At 40.1% G+C, this 25,576-nt stretch overlaps 1 protein-coding gene across 23 annotated transcripts in view; it reads right to left on the bottom strand.

Annotated features, from left to right (window-relative positions):
• The window catches only part of kif1b (kinesin family member 1B), a 218,619-nt gene that overhangs the window by 29,258 nt on the left and 163,785 nt on the right, over positions 1-25,576 (bottom strand). For 11 of the 23 annotated variants that reach the window (XM_072586080.1, XM_072586073.1, XM_072586078.1 and 8 more), the window contains 9 exons: positions 22,013-22,103; positions 21,774-21,892; positions 20,862-20,917; positions 19,136-19,336; positions 12,846-12,954; positions 11,525-11,591; positions 9,417-9,501; positions 7,172-7,277; positions 6,267-6,293 (listed from right to left, as the gene is read on the bottom strand). In XM_072586080.1, coding sequence (XP_072442181.1) covers positions 6,267-6,293; positions 7,172-7,277; positions 9,417-9,501; positions 11,525-11,591; positions 12,846-12,954; positions 19,136-19,336; positions 20,862-20,917; positions 21,774-21,892; positions 22,013-22,103 — 861 coding nt within the window. The remainder of the gene's footprint in view (positions 1-6,266; positions 6,294-7,171; positions 7,278-9,416; positions 9,502-11,524; positions 11,592-12,845; positions 12,955-19,135; positions 19,337-20,861; positions 20,918-21,773; positions 21,893-22,012; positions 22,104-25,576) is intronic. The other 12 variants (XM_072586092.1, XM_072586091.1, XM_072586095.1 and 9 more) reach the window with 3 other exon arrangements.

The raw sequence follows: 25,576 nt of genomic DNA on the forward strand, positions 1-25,576 counted from the left end.
TCGGCGGTGGGATCATGTGTACGGTGTCAAACAGATGTTACTAAGCTAAAGTGGCAGAGCAAAGTGTGCAGAGGACTGTGAAACTTTGCAGAGGAACATAGACACATTGACTGAGCGGGCAAAGATCTGGCAGGTGGAGTACAATGTTAATAAATGTGAAGTCATCCATTTTGGTAGGAGTAACAGTAAAAAGGATTATTACTTGAGTGGTAAGAAGTTGCAGAATGCTGCTATGCAGAGAGACCTGGATGTCCTTGTGCATGAATCCCAGAAGGGTGGCCTGCAAGTACAAATAATTAGGAAGGCAAATGGAATTTTGTCCTTCATTGCTAAAGGGGTTGAGTTTAAAAGCAGGGACGTTATGTTGCAGCTTTACAAGGTGCTGGTGAGGCCATACCTGGAGTTCTGCATGCAGTTGTGGTCTCCTTACTTGAGAAAGAATGTACTGGCACTGGAGGGGGTGCAGAGGAGGTTCACTGGGCTGATTCCGGAGTGGAGGGGGTTGGCTTATGAGGAGAGACTGAGTAGACTGGGATTGTATTCATTGGAATTTAGAAGAATGAGTGGGGAATCTTACAGAAACGTAGATGATTATGAAGGGAATCGATAAGATAGAAAGTAGGATATTTCCAATGGCAGGTGAAGCTCGGACAAGAGGGCATAGCCTCAAGATTAGAGGAACCAGATTTAGGACTGAATTGAGAAGAAACTGCTTCACCCAGAGAGTTGTGAATCTATGGAATTCCTTGCCCGGGGAAGTAGTCGACTCTACTTCAGTAAAAGCTTTTAAAGCTAAGGTAGATCTTTTTTGAAACGTAAAGGAATTAAGAGTTCTGGTGTGAGGGCAGGTAAATGGAGCCGAGTCCATGGAAAGATCAGTCATGATCTCACTGAATGGTGGGGCAGGCTCGAAGGGCCGGATAGCCTAGTCCTGCTCCTAGTTCTTATGTTCTAAAACCAGGATCAATTATTTGCAGGGGCAAAGAGGAACTGAAGTAATTCTTAGTTGCTATCTAATTTCAAAAAAGAAAATGTAAAGTCACTATAGTCCCAGAGGACCATATAGCTGCTCTCTCATTAGTGAGAGACAACAGGTGTGGCTTAACATGAGGATCCCCACGCCTCAGGTGAGGGGAGAGGTTGAGAAGGATAGACCTTCATGGTAGCCTCAACCAGTGGTGGAACTGGACCCACGTTGTTGGTGTCACACTGCATTGTAAACTAACCATCCAGCCAACTGAGCTAACCGACCCCTCATTACATCTGAGCATAAGTTTGGAATGTTCCTGTCTTTTTGCAGCAGTGCCATCCCTAAAGTTATTTTCCCGACTTGGATTCTAGTATCTGGTTCCCTATTACCTTCTCAGTTCAACCAGTCCAACCAGGTTCCCAGTCTGGTTTTTAGAATTGGGAGATCCATATTTGGCCTGATTCTTTCACTTGCAGCTGTCAGACTGACATGTTGTGGTCAAAGGAGACCCTCCATGAAGTGCCTTTATTGACCTCACCAAGGCATTCAACTATCTGAGCTGAGGTGCTTTATTTAAGATGCTTAAGAAAACAGAGGCCAGTGAATCCTGCACTTGCTCAGCCACCATAACCCTCTGTAACAAAGGTTCCAAAAACTGCCATGCAACAGTGGGACTTCTGGGCCACAGCTGGGGACATTTAACACTGAGTGGACCATTAGCATTTGCAGTATGCAGTTAATCCCATATATCGGAATTAACTACTTATGCTCTTTGCAATGAAAACTTCCCACCTATGATCTTGTTCTCATTAGCTAGGACAGATCAGGAGAGATTGCCTCACTCAGGGCAAGTTGTGGATCTTTGGAACTCTCTGGCCTGGAGGAGATTGGCTGCACAGTCTCTGTGCAGATTTTTTGTGCTCTTAGGGAACTGAAGGATGTAGGTATAATGTGGGAAAAAGTGGAAATATTGTCAACGGTCACTCACTCTTCCTCCCATAATTCCTCTCAAAGAACACACAGTTTCTTTTTTATTAAACTACATTGTGTAAAACAATTATTCACACAGCATCACACAGGAGGAGGAGACCATTCTGGGCCATCATACCTAAAAGGGTGATCAGAGTCTGACATCCCTGCTTTCTCCCACACAGCTCTACAAATATTTTTCAACCATTAACCCAACTCCCTTGTACTCTTGAATCTGCTTCCATTCCCCTTTTAGGCAGAGCTTTTCAGATTGCAACGATGTACTGATTAAAATATATTCTTGCTGCTCCGTCTTGTTATTCCGATTTGTAATTACACAAAGCACTGGAAAACCTCCCAAGAGGCAGTGCTGGGAAAGGCATATAACACATGTTAGATGACATTTCTGACACAGATGATATTATGTATCTATGAAAACGTGCACAAATTAAATCATTTTTCAAATAGTGAATTTTAAATCTGAGATAGATCATAGCTAAAGTATTAAGATCAGCCATGACCTCACTGAATGGTGGAACAGGCTCGAGGGGCTGAATAGTCTACTCCTGTTCCTATGTTCCTAATATGGAGTCAAAGAGGTGCACACAGGGATGGCAATTTTCCTTTTGAATGAAATATGCTAATTTAACGTATAATAGTTTTCAGGTAACTATTTTAATTTGCATCAAGTTTTTCTTTTAATATTCATAGCAGTCTGCATTAGTCTGTTGTTTAAGTTACAATGAAAGGCCTTTTGCAAAACAAATCTTTGTTTTAAAATTTGCAAACTATTATTTCATCTGTAACATGTGAAGCCTCTGCTGTGGATCATTTTTAATCAAGAAAAGTAGAAATGACATTTGTGACTCAACAGTCTTACAAAATAAATTTTATGTTCTCCAGAATTTAACTCCAGTAACTCATGGATTTTCAATGATCAATTGCTCCCTGAAGTAAATAAATCGAGGTCTTTCAAAAAAAAATGTTTGTTGGTAAATATTTTGCTCAGTGCCATCCTGACGTCAAGTGCAGACAGTTGGACTATTTCACTTTTGTTAAAAAGAAAGGGAGACTAGTTTAATTTAGAAAAGGAGAATTTTTCCCACTCTGTGAATACCTGCTTTATCAACATAAGGCTGCTATTCAACGGGTGGTACTTATCCCTTTCATGGGACATTTTACATTGAATCTAAGTGTTTAATTTATTTTTATTGCATTCAGATCTGAACACACCCACCATAAGGTCAGCCCTGCATCAAGAGGCTGTGACTTTGCTTAAAGCTGCTTTCCCAGGCACTTTTTCAGAGCTTGCCTTCCTGATGATCCACCCATGTAACAATATTTCTGGCTAACTGGAGCTAACCATCCTGAAAATGTCCAGAAATTGCTCTGAAACGAAGACATAAGAAATGCAGAAGGACAAGGTTCCCTTCCTGCCTTTGAAGGTAAAAGTGCAGCTGGAATTATGTAAGGAACCTCCAACCTATATGGACAACACAAAATTCAATGTTCTGTAGCCGTGCAGAAAAATCCTGTAATAAGCCATCAATGTTATCTCATTGCAACAAGTTATAGAAATAAAAACAGAATTATCATCTTGTTCAACTCACTGCCTTTTGCTGAGTTACAGTTTCACAGATATTGGGCAGCCCTTACCAACGTGGACTTATATAACATCCTTACCAGAATGAAGTCTGAAAGGCTTCACAGAAGAAGCAATTAAAATTAGACACAGCCATGTCAGCCAGTGTTACAGCAAATGGCCAAGTACTTAATGAAGATATTTCTTGCACATTTACATCAATCATTATGAAGTAGAATGAATTCACAATCAACTTCACCTCTTTAATAAGAGATGGGAGAATGAAGGGCTGAAACGGGTCATAGAAGTAAAACGTAGCATGTGGATTAAGGAGTTTAAACAAATGGATGAGAGTTTTAAATCTGAGGCAATGGGGAATGTGGTGACAAAAATCACTCTGAGTTAGAGATGATGGAGTGGCTCAGAAACAAGACAAAATCATATTAGTTATTTCTTGACTACACACTACTGTCATAAATACCTGTTGTGGTTCTGTTCGCCGAGCTGGGAATTTGTCTTGCAAACGTTTCGTCCCCTGTCTAGGTGACATCCTCAGTGCTTGGGACCCTCCTGTGAAGCGCTTCTGTGATGTTTCCTCCGGCATTTATAGTGGCTTGTCTCTGCCGCTTCCGGTTGTCAGTTCCAGCTGTCCGCTGGAAGCGGCAGAGACAGGCCACTATAAATGCCGGAGGAAACAGCACAGAAGCGCTTCACAGGAGGCTCCCAAGCACTGAGGATGTCACCTAGACAGGGGACGAATCGTTTGCAAGACAAATTCCCAGCTCGGCAAACAGAACCACAACAACGAGCACCCGAGCTACAAATTTTCTCACAAACTTTGTCATAAATACCATTTACACAAGTCACCTGATTAACAACATACTGGTTGGATTGAGTATTAGTACCTGAACTTTATAAATATTACTGGAACATTAGATCGTTACAACAGACCGACATTACTGCCACTATTAAAGGCGAGGGGAAAGGTACGGGGATACTGTACAAGAGGTATGCCAAACGAGTAATGTGTAAGTTGTATAGGAATCACTGGAGACTAATGCATAATGTAACTGGTGCTTTACAGGCACTGCCAGTGTAAATAATTATTTATATCACAGGCTATTTTCTTTTAAACATTGTTATGATTGCAAGTGTGGTTATAACAATAAGTAATCTCTCATTTTCCTGATCAAATCCAAATTCCAGCTGATTTTGTGCTCTCCAACTCCAAGCAGCCACAGCCTGGAAAAGTTTGCAATATCATTACTTGTGATATTTTAGGGCAAGTGTAAATCATACAATATTCCCTTTTCACAAACCTTAACTTAAATTCTCCTTCTTAATTCCTTATGCAGAGGAAGGCCAATTCCTCCAAGTGTGAACTTAAGGCAGAGTGGTTATTGCAGAAATCATCAGCCAACCAGATTCCATTCTCAGGTATCTACTCTACTTTTCTGAGATTGAGAATCCCAATCATTTACTCTGTTCTTTACCCTAGAGATACTGGTTCTTGCAAGCCTCCCATGACTGACTCTGCTGAAGCTTATTGCACTAAATTTCTTGTAACTTCAAACCTTATGTTCCACATCATTGTGGCTATTCCCAAGCAAGCTATCTCCTTAAATATCAGCATAATTTCAAGCTAACCAACCACGTTCTTGTTAGCAGCACACACCCATCTAGCTCGGTTATTATCACACCATTTGTGAAGATTGCTAGCAGTCCTCCATTCACTGTGTAGTAATGTGGTTTGCATTTGTTTACAGTAACAGAAGACAATGATCATTGAACTACACTGAACTCCAATAGCTCAGACTATCAGAGGGGTAACATTGTTTGCCCCAAATCTCTGCTAAACAGTTACAGTTATTAAATACTGCAGATGCTGGATAAATGCAGCAGATTGGGCAGTATCTAACAGCAAGAAAGAAAGTTATGGTCTCAGGTCAGTAATGAATACTTAATAATTTGGATATTGAAATCCATTCTCTCTACAAACACTATGATCAGATGAGAGTTTTACTATCACTTTTGTGCTGGCACAGTTTAAATTCTCCTTTTCAATTCCTTATGCAGAGGAAGGCCAATCCCTCAGAGTGTGAATTTAAGGCAAACTCGGGGAAATCGTCAGCCAGTCAGATTCCATTCTTGAGTATCTACTCTACTTACTGAGTTAGAAATCACACAACACCAGGTTATAGTCCAATAGGTTTAATTGGAAGCACTAGCTTTCGGAGCGCCGTTCCTTCATCAAGTGGTTTGTGAAGGAGCGTTGCTCCGAAAGCTAGTGCTTCTAATTAAACTTGTTGGACTATAACTAGGTGTTGTGAGATTTTTAACTTTGTACACCCCAGTCCAACACCGACATCTCCAAATCATGACTACTCTGCTTACCAAATGCAAACCACATTAACACACAGTGAATGGAGGACTGATAGCAATCTTCACAAGATCTTCAATCTTGTGATACTAAACACCCAAGTTCTAGGATCTTCAGAGCAATAGGGAAAGAGTTCTGAGCCTCTGGTGTCTATGATGTGGTCCTCACAGAAGTAATTAAATGGTTTTCCTTTAATATTTCCCATGCCTGTGATATAAAGAGGCAGCTTGAGAACAGCACTGAAGAATGAATACATAAAAAGCAAATCAAATAAATAATTACACAACTATAAAGAAGGAAAAAAAAAAGGGTTGCTAATCTAACATGCACAGAATAAACAATCAGCAGTGAAAAACACAAAGTACCTAGGTAAATCCAAATCAAGAAACAGCCTGCAAAATACAAGACACATCCATTAGTAGCAATGAAGACAAGAGTGAAATGGAGAACACAATGCAGCCTATTATTAAGAAAAAGTAGCCAGACATGACTTGTGTAAGCAACAAAATAAATTGCAAAAATGTCACTGATCTACATCAACAGAACATAAAAGGTTAAGAGGTTTCCTGACTATAGCATTACTTCTTCACTGCCGAACTCTGTGAAGCGAGTCTGAATTTAACTTTCAATCCTGCTCAGCATCAAGGCCCTTTATACATTAGAACCTAATTGAGGACATTAAGTCTCTCTGGCTGACGGATGAGGTGCTCTTCATTCAGGGAGACCTGGTTTATAAGCCATTCACTTATTTCCATAATATCCATGTCACAAATCCTTCCTGTTTTGATTGACTTCTACATGTTACAAGCTAAAGCTTGTTGCAGACATCACTTGATCACCTTCACTGCTATAGCTTCAATTAGTTGGTCTCAGGTGCTGGATTTTTGGTAAACAAACCACTTAAAAGTGGACAATGCTGGAGGTCACAGCAGGTCAGGCAGCATTCATAGAGAGAAAGCAAGCTAAGAAATCTAAATGACTCTTCATCGAAACATAAGCTTGCTCTCTTTCCATGGATGCTGCCTGACCAGCTGTCATCTCCAGCATTTTCTTCTTGTGTTCAGTTCAGATTCCAGCATCTGCAGCAACTTGTTGCTCTGTTGAAGAGTGGAAGCTGGTATAACCTCAAAACCACGCTAACAATCCAACTGGAGGTAACCAGCAGTACGCCAACAGACAAACACTACCAGATACTGAATGATCTTTCAGGAAAGTATGGGCAAAAAGAATTGAACCTCACAATATGTTCTCCCTTCTGTAAAAGACATACCTATGGGCCTCATGTGAAGATTTGATATGCTTTGCAGAAATAATATTCAAAGACAAAACAGCATCTACGACAGTTTCATCCACCTCGGGCTTATTCCTGATGCGACCTGGGAAATGAGAGGAAAAATAGTGGCACATGAAAGTGGCACGTCCCTGTCTTGAACAGTTTTTTGTCATTTATTTTTGTGAATGCAGTTAATAGGAAATTTATGAGTTCATCACAAATCAGCTTGCAAATTCCCAATGCCTGTTCAGATTAAAGTGGGAATGCTAGATAACGCAGAAGTTCAGCATTGCTGAAAGAAAAAAGAAATGTTGCTGAAGGCTTTCATCAGGACGGACGGACACAAGAACACTAAATTACAAACAGAACAACAATACCTACTGCTGACTGGTTAGGAAGCCAACTCTGAATGGTTCAAGCATTGCCTTAGGGAATGCACCAGCGAGCTATGGTACCCTCCTCTTTCATTTGAGAAAGAGATGCAGTGCCTCAACTTGTTCCTTTTCCTCTAGGGGACAGGTCTGTGTTTAATATATATATTATATATATAGCAAACATACATGACCAATATTGTGATCCTGATAATTTTAAGTTAGTATTTAGAGCAATTCTCAGCACACTCTACATTGTTCAATATGTGCTGTCCAACTGCAGTATCCCACTTAGAGGTGATTCAGCATAGGCTGGTTGGGTACGTACTCTTCCAACATTCAAAGAAACATGCTTTTTGATACAGAATATAGAATCCCTAGTGTGGTAACAGGGCCTTCAGCCTATCAAGTCCACACCGACCCTCTGAAGAGTAACCCACCCAGACCTATTCCCCTATAACTCTATATTCACTCTTGACTAATGCACCTAACCTACACATCCCTAAACACTATGGGCAATTTAGCCTGGCCAATTTATCCAACCTGCACATCATTGGATTGTGGGAGGCAACCCACACAGACATGGGAAGTGCGCGCAAACTCCACACAAGACAGTCGCCCAAGGATGGAATCAAACCCGGGTCCCTGGCACTGAGGGGCAGCAGTGCTAACCACTGAGCCACTGTGGCAATTTCCTTCAGTCAGTTTAGATGTACAACTTATAATGTAACGAATTCTGGTAATTCTTAACCTCTGTATTCACTGCTCACAATGTGGTCTCCTCTATGTTGACAAAATGAGTCATAGACGGGTGACCACCTTGCACAGATCTCAGCTCTGTCTGACAAAACAACACCGAACCTCCAGGTGCCTGCCACTTCGACACTGAAATAACTCCAGAGACCTGTATCCCATCACTAAGTCATCCTTTGTTTTCACGTGGGGAGTCCTTGACACTGACCCAACTCCCTCAGAATGAACAGGATGTTTGACACTCCTGTTCTCTTTTTTTTGCTATTTATATGTGGGGAGTCCTTGACACTGATATCTGTCAGCCAGGGCTCCCTGATTGGATCAGATTAACAGCCTCAATTAGGAAGCTCATTCTATGAGGTCCACCTGGCAGACCTTGTTACAATCACTACAGATGTACCATTGTGTTGCTACGCCAATACTTCTGTCCCAGCCTTGCTGCAGTGTTCCAGCAAAGCTCAAAACAAGCTAGAGGGAAACCATATCATCTTCCAGCCCTCAGAACTAAATACAGAGTTTAACAATTTCAGAGTGTGAGCACTTGCAGCCATGCTCATTACATAGCCGCCCCCCCCCAACATACCCCCCTCAGGTTCAGTTCTATATGGGTTGTGCCCAGCACAGCCAACCCATTTTTGACTATTCACACATCATGTTAGCATCCACTCAATGTCTCTCTCTCTCTTGGCTTATTATTAACAATCCCGTTGTCATTTCTTTATTTCTCTTTCGCTGGGCACCATCTCCATCTATTTGACTCACACTTTTCTTTCGCTTCCCCTCCCTGAACCCTGATCATCAGAATGAACACCACTTTTTCCCCAGATGCTTTCTGTTCTGCAGGAGGATCACTGGACTCTATAAACATTAATTCTACTTCTCTCCACAGATGCTGCCAGATCTGCTGAGTTGCTCCAGCAACTTCTGTTTCTGTATGCTACTAACTGTATCTTGCTGGTTCAAACATAATCAATTATGGAAATCCTTGCAGAAAGAATTCGAGGAACACTTGTGAAAGTTTAACTTAATCAGCTAAGCAGCAAAATCAAAAATCTTAATAAATCAAACTTTATTTTCAGTTTGCTGTAAAGGATAAAGGATTTCAGAGCGGCACTCACCAACAACCAACTCTCGAACATCCTTCCAATGAAGTTCACTGCCCTTTTCATGCACAATTGTTACTGTAATCCTGCGCTGAATTCCCTATTTGAAAGGAAATGAAGTTCTAGATTATTTTGTATCAGACAATGTTCAGTGGCTACCTTCTCACTTTTGTGTTCCAGGCGCGCGTCATACTCCAGGACTTCTGCAAAAAATCAAAGCTAACATTGAGTTGAGGAGAGATTCTGGAACTGCCCAAGGGTCAGTCTGGATACTCTCTCAGCTGAAGATGAAAAGATCCTACTGCACTTTTTGAGGAGGAACAGAGGAAACCTAGTCAACATTTATTGTTCAACCTATTGTACCAATTAAAGTATCTGGTCAATTATTTTATCACCATCAACAGACTCTTTCCGCATGCAAATTGGTTGCTCTGTTTACCTACATTACATCAGCAAATGTTTTACACTAATGTGCTTTGCAGTTAATGATGTTCTGACATCCTGAAAGGTGCTATGCAAATACAAGTTATTCCCTTCACAACTTACATGTCTACTTATAGTGTTAGCACAGCCGATTATAGTGCAAGGTGGCAGATTGACCAGGAGAGAACTGAATGAATGAATACTTTAAGCACTGGCACCTGAGGCTTGCAAAGCAGATTCATCAGCCAGCTGAACTTAAAGAAAACTAAATTGAATATCAAAACAAAAACATTGTTGTCTCTCAGAATTTGGAGCTAGTATTATAAAAATGCCCCCTATAACATAACGATGAAATGTATTTTGTTATTACAACTTTAGTCAGATTGTCACCGTCTGATGTTCAATGGATTTAGGCTTTGGACAGTTTGTAGTTGGAAATGGAAATTGATAGAGAAAGCCAGACTCTATATCTACATCAGGTATTCTACACAACAGAACATACCGTACACGAATTAGGAGCAGGAGTAGGCCACTCTACCCCTCAGGTGAATGTTCCACCCTCCAATGAGATCATGGCTGACACTATTACTCAACATTCCCACCCACACTGCAATAATTTTTCATTCCCTTGCTCATGAGGAATCTCGCCATCTCTACATTCAAAATATTCAAAGGCTCTCTTTCCATCATATTTTGAGGGTTCCAAAGACTCGATCCTCAATGAGGAATGTTTTCTTCTCATATCTGTATTAAATATGTGACCTTTTAAACAGTGACCCCCTAGCTTTAGATAGACAGAATTCCTAATACATCCCTGCCATGGGGCTCCAAAGAGGAATCATTTTGGACTCAATATGTTAACACTGTTTCACTCTCTACAGAGATGCTGCTAGACCTGGTGACTTTCTCTAGCACTTTGTTTTTGCTTTGGATTTCCAGCATCTGCAGTATTTTGCATTTATCGATGGAATTAGAGTTGGATAAAAAGGACTGGTAAGAGTTAATGAATAATCATTATGGCAGCAGATGCTGAGTTATGAAGATGATACAAATGAAATGCATAATAAATTCATGCAGTTACATATGTCATTAAAAGAAAACTAAAATACAAAGTAATAAAATGATTGAAGTTGGTTACAATTGGACAGCTACAGGTCGTCCTTGGGTTATGAATGGCTCTTGAGCCTGTTCCCAATTTGATTCGTACACAAGTTGGAACACAGTCCAGGACAGCATAAAACAGCTGTTTGTAAGTCCAGAAAGTGTTCGCAAGTCCAGTCTTTAAAATGATACCTCTGTATAGGATCGCATTCATAAGCATGAGTGCTCATAAGTTGGACATACATAAATCTGGGGAAACCCTGTATGTACAGTATAAAATATTCATTCACAAATACAAGTGAATGTTTGCATGTAAGAACCTCAAAATTAGCAGTAAAATAGGATCTTGGTTATAAGTATAAGCATTTTTAAGTCAGACGTTCATAAGTCAGACACCACTTGCATATCACTGAAGGATGTACATAAAAAGTAACAACGGTATTCCTGAAAACACGTCCATTAAAAATGTTTGTGTTTCAATGTTATCGAGGCTTGAAAGTTATGTGTGCGTAATAATTGTCAAAGCTAGACCACTTCATCGGTCATAAATTATTTACCAAGGACATATTAAAACAGATGAATTGATGTGAAACATTCACCTGATGAAGCAGGTATGTGCCCTGACACGGTAGGCCTCCACTATGGTCCACAACTGCTGGAATATACCTGCAGAACAGACAGGACATTATTACTACAGGAATCACAACAAATGGGGACAAGATTCAACTAAACCTTTCTTCCTTGACTCTAATAAATCATGCTCAGAATGTAATCCAGTAAAAAATTTTTATAAGTTGATCTTTGCTTCTCCAAAAGCTTTCTCGGGCAGAAAGTATTTGCAAGGAGGATTACAAACAAATCCGAACGACATATTAGTTCTTATCACAGGAACATTAGGACAGGCAGAGGATATTTAAGCTCGAGTGAGTTCTGTCAGAGACCACAGCTGATCTGTGAACTAACTCCATCATACTCATTTTTGTCCCACATCCCTGATTACCCACGAGTGACAGAAATCTTCCAATTTCAGATTTTAAATTAACAATAGATGAGTATTAATTATCATTTGCAGAAGTGGATTCCAAACATTTACCATTCTTGTGTGTAAAAGTAATTTCACTCCTGATACTTGTGAATTTAATTTTTAAACAATGTCTCCAAGTCCTAGACTCTCCATCCAGTGGGAATAGCTCCTCTCTATCAAGTTCATCCATCCCTCCTAGTATAGGAGAATTAAATCCCATTACCCTTTAACCTTCTAAATTCCAGGGAAAACAACACAACTTTGTGTACTTATCCTTTCGGATGCAATCCTTGGAGTCTGGGTATCATTGTAGGTGAACTTATCCTGCAGTCCCACCAAGGCCAGTACATCCTTGCTGAGGAATACGGTCTATAACTGAATCCAGTAACTCAAGGTCTGGTGCAAATATAGCACACCATCTACCCACAGCCTGTATTCTAGTCCTTTAGCATCCCATTAGCCTTTTGATTAGTTTCTGTATCCATTGATGATACAATGCATGCAGACTCCCAAGTCTCTTTGGACCATGACTATTTTTTTAAACTTTTCATACTTTAGAATGTACTTTGTTTTATCCTTGAGATTCAAGTGGGTGACTCACCTGATCAGAATTCCCACTACTGTTATCTGCTCTGTCATCTCTATCCCCCCTCCACCCCCCCTTCCCTGTTCTGTACATAACTCATACAAGATAGTAACATTTTTGGAGTGACGCAACCACTCAAAACATATCAGGTTTAATTTATACACAGAGATCCACAAGAATTTACCAGGACTAATGAAACTTAATCACAAGATGACATTCACCAACATTATGCAAATGTGTCCCTGCAAACTGTGACATTCTTGACCATGTACTGATCAGTAAAAATGGACACGGTCATTTATCAACTTACTCTCCTGTTGGTTCCAGTTCACTGATCTCAAACCAGACAAGCAAATCATACTTGCTGACACATTGCCCCAGGGTAGGTTTGCTCATGGCATTCACCTTAGTGGCTGGAACTGAAAAACAAAAAAGAAAGGAACATCAATACACAAAAATTAACACAGCACCAGAGAGGTATAACGTTCAGCCAGTTTCCTTTTACTTTATCATTTTCAAAGTGAAAATCCAGGGAAGAAGGAGAAAAATAAAACAATCAATTCATTTCAAACCCAGGCTCCTAACACCATCTCCTCCCACTTTACATTGTGTGGAATAAAGATGTTTGCTGTGAAATCTGATTTCTGAAACATGAAATTGTGAAACATCAGCTGGTCAATATCAAATTGCTGTCAAGTCAATTCTAGAAAATAAAAGTATGAATTGATTGATTGACTAAAAATAAGTTAATGATTGAAAATATGATGCATGTTAATCTTTCGAAGGTAACATAATAACAGAATGTAAATCTGCAGCTTCCTGAGGTGTCCTGGAATTTTGGTATTTCTGCCGAATTTCCCAGTCCCAGTACAAGAGGTCACGCCAGAGATGTCCAACCTGCTTTATCGAGAAACAGTACTTCTGACAACTCAGTGGTATTACTTTGTAGAAAAGGCATGCATAAAGATGATTTAAGCATTCCGGCATATATAAACACTGCAGGATTTGCAAACACAAACACAACTCTGTGCACAGATTGAATCTAAGATAAGTCTAACTTTCTTTCTCTCTCACACACACCACAAAGGTTCTGTACACCACCTGGGCACCACCAATGGCTCAGTGGTTAGCACTACTGCCTTATGGCACCAGGTAACCAGATTCGATTCCAGCCTTGAGGGACTGTATAGAGTTTTCACATTCTCCCTGTGTCTGCGCAGGTTTTCTCCGGATGCTCCGGTTTCCTCCCACTGTCCAAAGATGTGTAGGTTAGGTGGATTAGCTATGCTAAGTGTGGGGTTTCAGGGTAGGGTGGGATGTTCGTTGGAGGGTTGGTGCAGGACCCGATGGGCCAAATGGCCTCTTTCCCCCACTGTTGAGATTTTATGATTCTAGATCAAATTCCCTACCCAGCACAATTGTTGGAACTTTGGTAGCTCAAACTCTGCGACAGTTAAATGGAAGAGTCATTGGATTAATGTTCAGTGTGCTGCTGAGAAAAAGCTACAGCCATATCAGGGCCAGCAACACTAAGAGAAAATTAAAGCAAACAATAAAAACAGTTCCACACCCTGGGAAACAAATATGAATGCCGAAATATTTTAGGATTCTATAAGTTACTTAATAATGTGATCATATGAGAAAGCAGCAGAGGCCACTTAACTTTCTCTTCCATCTCAATAAGACCATGGGGGTTGTGATTGTGGCCTTAGCTCCATTTTTGTCCATAACCCCAGACTTCCTGATCGATCACAAGTTTGCCAAAGTCAGTCAATGACCTAGCCTCCGCTTGAGTACTACCAGGGACCTTTTGGAAATGTGGTCACTGTCACATGTGATAGATGATGAAGGTTATAGAACTGCAAGATGCTATCAAACTAAACTCGTTGAATTAAGAATATTCATCCAGTAGCCGCTGTTGAAGACTAAGATGAAGACTTTTTGTCAGAGGGTCCGGTTTGAAGTTCTCTTCCCCAGTGGAGGTGATGGCTTACTGCTACTTTCTCATGATGAAGGAGTAGCAGTCCAAAAGCTAATATTTCCACATAAACCTATTGGACTATAAGCTGGTGTTGTGCAATTTTTAAACTTTGACCATCCCAGTCCAACACTGGCACTTACTCATCATGGTTCTCATCTGATGTTATTCAGTCATGTACAGAATCCTAAAATATTTCTGGATTCATATTTGTAGCCTTGGGGGTGTGGAACGGTTTCTCTAAACTGCATTCTCTTACTGGTTTTGTGGCTTACAGATAGTTTCCTCTAACTTATGGAAAGCTTTTTTTCACAAAATAGGTGCAACTTCAGTTCCACCAACTGCAACAGTGCATTCAAAATATCAACACAAACACATTATTATTTTGGCAAATGAAATGGAATGTGTCAACCAAGTTGAAGATCAAAAGTTAAACAAATGGAAGAGACAAAAATATTTTGCTAAGGCAACTACTGTGCAGATCTAATATTCAGAGTCTGATCTCCGTGCCAATTTTAATATTCAGACCCCATTCTCCAATATACAGGCCCTCTCAATACGCTGAGGTCATGATCACATTAGAACAAGCAACCTGATTCATTGCAATTTAATGATGAACTCAGTAAACCCTCAACACCTCAAGAGCAGGTTCTCAGTCCAAGGTGGTTCCTTTGCTTAGAGCAGCTGAAACTGCTACTAACACAGTCCACTGTCACAGACACAAACTAAATACCCTTTTTGAGGAGCTCACAATGTGGTTCTGGCTTTGAAATGGCAAATGCAGACTGGGCTGCTTTGAAAGGCATTATCGCATAACTGTGCAGGAATGAAGAAGCCTTGTGTTCGATGGATCATTGAACAAGAGAAACTTTTACTTCACAGTAATTCTGACAAAATCACTCCAGGAAAATCCTTTCTAATCGGTAACACTGAAAGACAAACAAAACAATCCAACTTTCTTTGCAGAGACTGGCTGTTTCCAGGGAGTTATAATACTTAAATATTATTTGATTAAAATGCAAATAACTTCACATATTAAAAAAAATGCACATCTTAAAAATGATAAAATGTATAAAAATACATTTCATTGGAGCATGGCAAATGTTGGACAATACACACTTATTTACTGTTGTACATCGACACAACTGAACAGAGGAACAGCAGTGAAGGAGTAATAGACCTAACAGTTACATTGATCAGGACATAGCCTGACAGAGAAAACTTTGCCTCAAACATTTTTGAAAAAGAAGTGAAATAACTCCACATAAGCTGGCATCCTGTTCCCAAATTACCTTTTATTTACACAAGGCAAGTCCTTGACATTGATCCAGTCACCTCAGAAGCAGCTCTTAGAGTGAACTGGATGCCTGACACTCAGCCAGGGCTCCCTGACTGGGGTTGTTAACCTTATCCAATCAGGGAACTCATTCCAGGAGGTCCACCTGGCTGACCTTGTTACAATCACTACAAGCAGCTTTTTGGATGCGGACTGGGTAACTATCCATCATTCTGACAATGACAGAGAACAATCAAAACAAGACTGATCACATCGTTGTGGCTAGGCAGAAAGGATATTTCACTCATTTGTATAAGAAAGTGTTTGAGGTACTTCATTTTCATGCACTGAGTTAAATTTACCAAATAGGATAGAATCATAGGTGCTAGTCACATTGTATTTAGAAAAACAAACATTATACAATGTATTTTAATAAAATAAAAAGTGTTTTTGATTAAAGAAAATTTCTATGTTCACTCCATACACTTGGCTTCAGTCTAGGAGATTTTGAAATTAAAGATACAATACGACTTAGTAAATCCTAATAAGTTTGCTTGCCTGTTACTAACTCCTTGGAGAAAGTGAGAACTGCAGATGCTGGAGATCAGAGTCAAAAAGTGTGATGCTGGAAAACAACAGCAGGTCGGATAGTATCCGAGGAGCAGGAGAATCGATGTTTCAGGTATAAGTCCTTCATTCATCATGAAGAGCTTATTCCCAAAACTCTCCTGCTCCTCGGATGCTGCCTGACCTGCTGTGGTTTTCCAGCACCACACTTTTCGACTGTTACTGACTCCTTGCACATCTCAAATGTTTGAAAGGCAATAGCACTTCTTACTTTTACGTAAGTCTTCTTTGTCAACAGCTATCTGGTTTCTTTTGTTAATGCAGTTGACAGTTCATTTTGTTTTCTTTCAGTAACTTGGTAGCTTCCCAGTTCTGCCAATTCTTCAATGCCTGTTCCACTGCTTCATTCTATCACTTTACTTATTATTGAATGCTACATCTAATGCAGCATGTTATCTAAATAGGCACACTAATAAATGTCATCATTTGTTACATGGGACTTGACTTTGTAAGGAGCTATACAGGGGTTTTGTAAGACCACCCTTGGAGTACTATGTACAGTAGTGGTCTCTTTTTTTAAGGACATAAATGAGTTGGAACCAGTTCAGATAAGGCTTATCGGACTATTACGTGCAACAGGGAAGTGAAGGTTGTCTTATGTGGAAATATTATAGAGTCACAGAGATGTACAGCATGGAAACAGACCCTTCGGTCCAACCCGTCCATGCCAACCAAATATCCCAACCCAACCCACCTGCCAGCACCCGACCCATATCCCTCCAAACCCTTCCTATTCATATACCCATCCAAATGCCTCTTAAATGTTGCAATTGTATCAGCCTCCACCACTTCCTCTGGCAGCTCATTCCATATACGTACCACCCTCTGTGTGAAAAAGTTGCCCCTTTGGTCTCTTTTATATCTTTCCCCTCTCACCCTAAACCTATGCCCTCCAGTTCTGGACTCCCCGAACCCAGGGAAAAGACTTTGCCTATTTACCCTATCCGTGCCCCTCAATTTTATAAACCTCTATAAGGTCATCCCTCAGCCTCTGACGCTCCAGGGAAAACAGCCCCAGCCTGTTCAGCCTCTCCCTATAGCTCAAATCCTCCAACCCTGGCAACATCCTTGGAAATCTTTTTTGAACCCTTTCAAGTTTCACAACATCTCTCAGATAGGAAGGAGACCAGAATTGCATGCAATATTCCAACAGTGGCCTAACCAATGTCCTGAACAGCCGCAACATGACCTCCCAACTCCTGTACTCCATACTCTGGCCAATAAAGGAAAGCATACCAAACGCCTTCTTCACTATCCTATCTACCTGCGATTCCACTTTCAAGGAGCTATGAACCTGCACTCCAAGGTCTTTGTTCAGCAACACTCCCTCGGACCTTACCATTAAGTGTACAAGTCCTGCTAAGATTTGTTGGACAGGCTATGCTTGTATCTGCTGCAATTTTGAAGACTGAGACACAAGTTGATTGAAACAGATAAAATGATCCTGAGGTATCTTGACAAGGTAGATGTGGAGATTATTTTTTTTCTTGTGGGAGAATCTAGAACGAGGGGTCACGGTTTAAAAAAAAATGGCTGGACCTATTTTGGACAGAAACAAGAAGGAATGTTTTTCTCAGTCAGGAGTCTATGGAATTTTCTTATTAAAAAAAAAAAGGGGATTTACCGTCTTTGAGTACTTTTACAATGGAGGAAGGTCGATTCCTGATAAGCAAAGGGTTGAAATGTCATCAGGGTAGGTGAAGGATAAGTCCAACAGATACATGGGAAGACCACCAATTGTAATTTCCCCTCCAAGCCTCCCACCATTCTGACGTCAAAATGTATCACTGTGCCTTCGGTGCCACTGTGTCAAAAATCTTAGAATTCCCTCCCTAACGGCATTATAATTTACCCAAACATAAATGGACTGCAGTGGTTCAGAAAGGCAGCTCATCACCACCTTCGCAAGGACAACTAGGAATGGACAATGAATGCTCGTTCAGTTGGCATCTGCCAAGTTCCATGAGTGAATGTTTTAAGAAATCAATTCTTCTGGTGCTCATCAGGATACAAAACTTTACTCTTGCCCATCAACACTTTACACCATTAATTACTTTTACAATCTGGGAAAAATAATTTGGAAGTTTCATTTCTTCCCCTTTTTCATCAGATCAAGCACAACCAACTATACTTTTCTTTCTTGTGAATAGTCAAATTGGAGAAAGCAGCTGCTTAGAAGCTAAATACATGATTGAAGAATAGGTGCCTTAGAAAACCCATGTCCAAGTCAGTCTGTGTTCTGAACCAGAAACATTTAGATGGAAAGTCTGACCATTTCACACTCCACTTTAGAAAGGATATTTGAAGAATTACATATTCAAAGTAATCCATATTCTGTGACTTCAAACGCTGTTTCACTGAATAAACTTCTCATGTCAATTCAAAAGAAATTGGGGAAGACTTTTAGGCTTTCTTAAAGAAAACGTTAACGGCTAAACTCCAAAGATACTAAATGATGATCCATAAGACAAGACACAAATCCCCACAACAATGTTAACACAACGATACGCGACATGTTAAGCTTCACAAAGGTCTCTCTCTCTCTCTCTCTGCCTGGAGCATCTACTTCAGAACAATGCAGTGCAATATTTGACCATGAACAAGGGAAGCTATAATCTGTACATGTGAGCTATAAAAGCAGTGCAAGGTAGGGGAGGACAACTCTAGGCAGGGTGCTACAGTATCTCTACTTTGCCATGGCTCTGTGCTAGTTACCAACCATGATGCTTCGGAACTTTCAGAACGTGACATATGGGAAGAGGATTTAAGAGAAATTCTGGCAGCTGATCAGCACTGTTGATGAACGAGCCGGCAGTGGATGAGACTAACGTGTTGGCATTCTCAGACAGAGCATCAAGCAACTGTACATTTACATAGCCAGACATCAGATATCTAATCAACTCAATCTTTCGCTCATGGCCTGAAATGGAAGAGAAATCAAGGGCATGGATGGTGCAGAAGGCAAAAGGATAGGGAAAGAATAAAACAGAAAAAGAAACATTTAACATGGGAAATTAAAAATATGCAAAGAGTATTTTGGTCTACAAGTCTTCATTATTAATTAAAACCTATACTTTTTACTTTGCAATTGCATCTTTCTTGAAAATAATTACAAAACCTTCCAAATCCTTAAGTGTATATTTAGACTGGTAACATTAAACCAATGTCAAAGATCTTTTCTTTCGCTGTTAAGTTTTGCTATAGCAAACATCTTTCAAAAACTCACTCAGTACAGAAATATATTCATACAAATCCAACGTTAGTCACTGAAATTTATTCTCATTCTGATAAGAATTGAAGACAACTGCAAATTTAATTAAATATTATTCAACAGAGAAAATCAAGCTCCACATGCAATTTTGTTACTTGTAGCAGTTGAAAGTTAAAATAACACATCAAATTACAAGACTGTGATAAGGAAAAAGGTCTGTCATTAAAAAAAAACTATATTAGACCCCTTTTTTCTTCATTAAAGTTCTTCCATAACCCAAAGTTCAAGCACAAAGTGAACACAGAAATAAGGAAAAGTAGCCCATTCAGCCTTTGAGCCTACTCCACCACTCAATATGATCATGGCTAATCATCTATCTCAATGTTATATCCCCACCTTCTCTTTACATCCCGTATGCGTTTAAAATCTAAAGATTTATCTCCTCCTTTCTTGAATATACACAGTAAACTGTCCGGCACAGCGTTCTGTGGTAGAGAATTCCAAACGTTCTCTATCCTTTGAGTGAAGTAACTTTTCCTCATCTCAGTCCTAAATGGGCTATCCCCTATCCTGAGACTGTGACCCCTGGTTCTAGATTCTGTAGCCAGGGGAAACAAAAACCCATCCTGCATCTAATCTGTCCAGCTCTGTTAGAATTTTACATTTGTCAATCAGATCACCTCTCATCAGTGTATAACTCCAGTGAATTCATGTCCAGCTGAACCAATCCCTCTTCACAGAGCTGTCCTGCTGTCCCCTGTATCAGCTTACTGAACCATTGTTGCACTCCAAGGTAAGCATATCCTTTCTTAGGCAGAGATCAAAATTGCCTGCAATCCTCCAGGTGTGGTCTCCCAAGGCCTGTATAACTGCAGTAAGGCATTACTACTTCTGAACTCAATCCTATTGCAATAAAGACATATATAATTTGCCCTCTAAACTGTTTGCTGCATCTGCCTCTTTAATTTAATTAGCTGGTATACAAGGACAGCCACATCCCATCTGAGTGCAGGCTATAAATTGCCAGAAGGTTAGGCTTGTGCTGGTGGGAAAAATTACAGACTTCTCCCTCGATCTAAAGGAAGTGAGAAATGATAGAGGAGACACAAGGTCCAAATAACAAGGAGTGGATCAGCTACATGAGTAAGATTTTAACTTCACTGCAATTACACAAAGTGAACACATCTTCATACCCAATGTCACCTCAACAAAGGAGTTTCCATTTTAAACTCACCTGGCTTTGAAAGAGGCATTGGAGGAGGGAAATATTTGCGAACTGGTTGTGGTGGGCTGTGGGAAAAGGCAATAGAAAGATGAGTTTATTTGTTTTCTAAAACTTCGCAAAGTGCTCCAAATAAATAATCAAACATACATGGATCCAAAAGCAAACAAACAACTGGAAGAGGCCATCACACTGGTAACCTTAATTCTACTTTATATTCTCTCATTCCTTTCCCACGTCGTGAGATTTGATTATGAAAAACAAAAGTGATTCAGGGTTTTAAAATATACATTGAAATCAAAAAGACCTAATGTCGTAGGGCTAGCTACTGGTAGACTGATGTGCATGCTCGCATGTCTAAATGCATACATCTGAGTGTGTGCAGTCACATCAAGCCTGGGAACAGAGAGGTAGATAGTGGCTGTCACCGCATTAGTACGTCAGAGAACCAGACTAATGCTCCAGGGGTTTGAATCCCACAATGACAGCTCAACAGTTTTGTATTCCAGTTTATAAATCTGGAATATAAAAACTGGTCTCAGTAACAGTGACTAAGACAATTACCGTTTTTCACTGCAAAAAAACCATCACTTTAACTAATACAGCTGATTCAAGGAAATCTGCTGTCATTAGCTGACCTGGCCTACATCCAATTCCGGATCCACTGCAGAGGCAATGTGGTTGACTTTTAACTACCCTCTGAAATTGCCCTAGCAAGCAGCTCAGCTCGAGGGCAATTCGGAATTGGTAATAAATGCTGGCCTTGCCAACAATGCCTATATCCATTAAAAACACGCAAGAAAGGTGGGGCTAAACAGCAGTTTTGATTTTACACAATCCTTATAGAGCAAATGCAATTTATTCATTTATTTAACAGACATCAATATTTTGAAACCTTTTCACAATTCTTTGCATAACATTTACCTCTTGAAATCTTGTCCTTGATAATAATAAGGGTGCTGTTGGTAGTGCCCAAATACCTCAAATACAATTGGCTTTGTTTTGATGTATTCTACAAACGATTCAGTTACTTCGACAGCAACCTAAACAAACAATAGAGATAAAGACAGGTTTCCAACTTACATCAGGAAAGCATTTCAAATATATTTGTGAAATGGTTGGTCAAGCACTTTGGAAAAGAGACACCCATGTCCCAGACTCACATTCTGCACATGGTAAAAACCAAGTGGTGTTCCCCGGCCACTGTTCTTCAGGGGTTCAGTCGAGAAAGCTTCATCGTGACGGTGCAGGAAGCTGGGAAGAAATACACATTTACCCAACAATGACGAACAAAAAAGTTCACTTCACTGTTTAAATGATGCATGGGAAAGTTCAAAGCAAGCACATTAAGCATTCAGACATTTCAGCAACAATCAATTGGTCAGCAACAAGGAGAGATGCTACTGATGTCTTTTGCCCTGCACTCATCAGGATAAACACAAGAATGCCAAATTTTAAATGATTACAACAATTTACACTAAAATTGGTCAGCAGGTCAACGCTGATTGGCCAAGGTGCTGCCATGCAGAAAGCAACAGGGAACTATAGATTCCCTGAGCTTCTGGTAAATTAAAAGATGCAAACTTGTCCCTTTCGATCGTACAGAATGGCTCCTTTACAGGATTTTATGTCATGAAGACAACATGAAACATTGCGATCATTTAAAGTATCATTGCTCAACCATTAATCCAGAGACCCAGATAACATTCCTGTGTTCAAGTCTCACCATGGCAGATGGTGGAATTTGAATTCAATAAAAATCTGGAATTAAGAGTCCAATGAAGACCATGAAACCATTGCTGATTGTTAGGAAAAACCCATCTGGTTCGCTAATGTCCTTTAGGGAAGGAACCTGCCATCCTTACCTGGTGTGGTAACACGAGACACAGAGCAATGTGGTTGATTCTTAACAATTAGGGTAAGCAATAAATGCGAGTTCAACCAGTGATACCCACATCCTATAAGTGAATTTAAAAAATCTCTGGAATTCTTGCACTTGTCCTGGTGTGTGCAAGATGGAAAGCTTTTTAACTTGTCACACCGAACAAGTGCTGCATATTCAGACCTGAGATGTCAACGCTCTTTTTCTCCCCAAAAATGCTGCCAGACCTTCCAAAATTTCCACATTTTATTTAATTAAATTGCATTCAATAAATGCAAAGTCTCGACAATGATTTGCGTAAGCACAGAGAAGTATCTCAGCAGCCATTAAAGAGCTAGAATCAAATCACTAACATAAAGGGAACCTAACACATAACCTGCTTTGGTTTAGGTACAATGTTACGAAGTTGTAGATGTGTATTGTATCTTTAAGGGAGCTGAAATTTCTGGCTGGCACAAAGTGTTCTGAAAGATTTTAAAATGTAACATTGGATAAAACAAAAGCTGGAGTTGTGTGACCATGAAACAAAAACAAATTCAAATTCAACCAGTTTAAATTATGCCTCAGATACCAAAATCCAATCGAATTTGAAATTAGGGTTTTGATGACATCTAACCAATGAAATGATCCAATGTTTTGGGGTATAAAACCGGACATTTTGAACAGTTCGGTGGGGGGATCTGTTAAGAAAACCAACAAATATAGACTGCTAGCTGAATAGCTCTCTGAAAGGTACCTGTTCATATGAAAGACCTGTGAAGCAGAATACTGAAGAAAAGATGACAGGAAAATCAATAGACGAAGATGCAAAGAGAAGATTCAATAGCTGGCTGGCTTTGAAATTTGAATTTGATTTTGTATCATGGTAATACAGTTCCAGCTATTTGTTTCACCCACTGTTAGATTTTAAAATCTTTCAGAACACTTTGTGCCAGGCAGAAGTTTCAGCTCCTTGAAAACGTACAGTACACGCCTACAACTTTATAATAACTCTGATTCTACACTGAATATTTGACTTTTAATGCTTTCTGAAATGCCTCAGCAAGCACCTCACTGATAATTTTGGTTTGTCAGAAAACAAATATGCACAACCATATAATGCCTTTCTTGACTAACAGATGCCAAACTCTCAAATTAATGGCTCTTGAAATGTAGTCATTGTCGTAATGAAAAAAATAAACTGGATAGTAGAATGCTTTGCTGGTTCTTCAGATGCTAGGCTCACTTATGAAATTATTAGGATCCAAGTTGATATTGATGTGTGTGGGTAAACTATTTATGCAAAAAATGGAATCTCAATACTGGTACACAACCAGTTAACCAAAATTTGAAATCTGAAAAGCTCCAAAATCCGAAGACTTTTCGTGAAGTTCTTTCCTGTGTAACAAGGTTATTTTGCATGTGAACTGGTGACCCAACTGCACACCCACTCGGCCCATGACACTCAGATGTGACGTGGCCCAGCACTAGCAGGTGTCAATTGGGTCTTAGCACTCGTACTCGTTACATGTGGGTCTGCTGTTCACTAAGTGTTTTTTTAATTGGACTGTGAAAATGTCATTTATTCTGAAATCTGAAAAACAACTGGCCCCAAGGATATCGGATAAAGGATTGTGTACCAGTATTAAGCAGCATTTTCTCACTCAAAAGCTTTAGAACTTCAGAGTCTCAAAGCTGATAATTTAACTGGGAAAAGTTAGAATACTACAACTTCCTAATACTAAGGAAGCCAAGTAGCAGCAAGAGTAGGAATAGGAGGATAGAATAGATGAACAAGGAGCTGGTGCAGGGGGTAAGGATTCACATTCTTGCACCACTGGGATCTTTTTCAGGGGTAGAAATGATCTGTAAAAGAGGATGGGTTCCATCTGAATTGGAAGGGGATCAATATCCTCGTGGGGAGATTTTTTAGTGCTTGTCAGGAGGTTAATTATCCAGGATAAATCGCTAGGACTTTTCAGAGTTATTTTTCAGAACTTTGTGGGAAGCTAGGGAAGAAATTGCTGAGATATTTGTTTCATCAACAGCCACAGTCAAGGTGCTGGAAGACTGGAGGTTGGCTAATGAGCCAAAGCTGGAAGGAAATGCCAGGCAACTACAAAACATCAGTTTTGGGTAAAGGTGACTTTGAAGGCCAAGATTAACACGAATTTGGAAAGGCAAGGACGGATTAGACGTAGCCAACAGAGATTTTTGTCTGGAAAATTGTATTTCATTAACTTGATTAAGCTTTTTCAAGAGGTGACAAAGATGATTGATGAAGGCAGAGTCGTAATTGTTGACTAGTTGCAATTCAGTAAGGCATTCGACAAGGTTCCACATGGAAGACAAGCAAGGTTAGATCACATGGAATCCAGGGGGAGCTAGCCATTTAGATACAAAATTGGTTTGAAAGAAGGAGGCAGAGGGTGGTGGTAGAGAGTTGTTTTTCAGGCTGCAGGCCTGTGACCAGCACTGTGCTACAACGATCCACTGCTTTTTGTCATCTTCATAAATGATTTGGGTGTGAATATAAAAAGCATGGTTAGGTCTGCAGATGACACCAAAATTGGTGTAGTGGACAGCGAAGGTTACCCCAGAGCACAACAGGACCTTGATCAAATGGGCCAAGGAATGGCAGATAGTGTTTAATTTAGATAAGTGTGAGGTGCAGCATTTTGGAAAGGCAAACCAGGGCAGGACTTGCACACTTAGTGGTAGTTAATGGGGAATGCTGCCAAACACAGACTTAGGAAAGTAGGTGCATAGACCCTTGAAAGTGGAGTCACAGGTAGACAGGATGTGAAGGCGGCAGTTGTATACTTGCCTTCATTGGTCAGAACATGGAGTAGAGGAGCTGGGATGT

The sequence above is a fragment of the Chiloscyllium punctatum genome, chromosome 16 (genome assembly GCF_047496795.1).
Source record: "Chiloscyllium punctatum isolate Juve2018m chromosome 16, sChiPun1.3, whole genome shotgun sequence".
In the NCBI taxonomy this organism is placed as follows: Eukaryota; Metazoa; Chordata; class Chondrichthyes; order Orectolobiformes; family Hemiscylliidae; genus Chiloscyllium; species Chiloscyllium punctatum.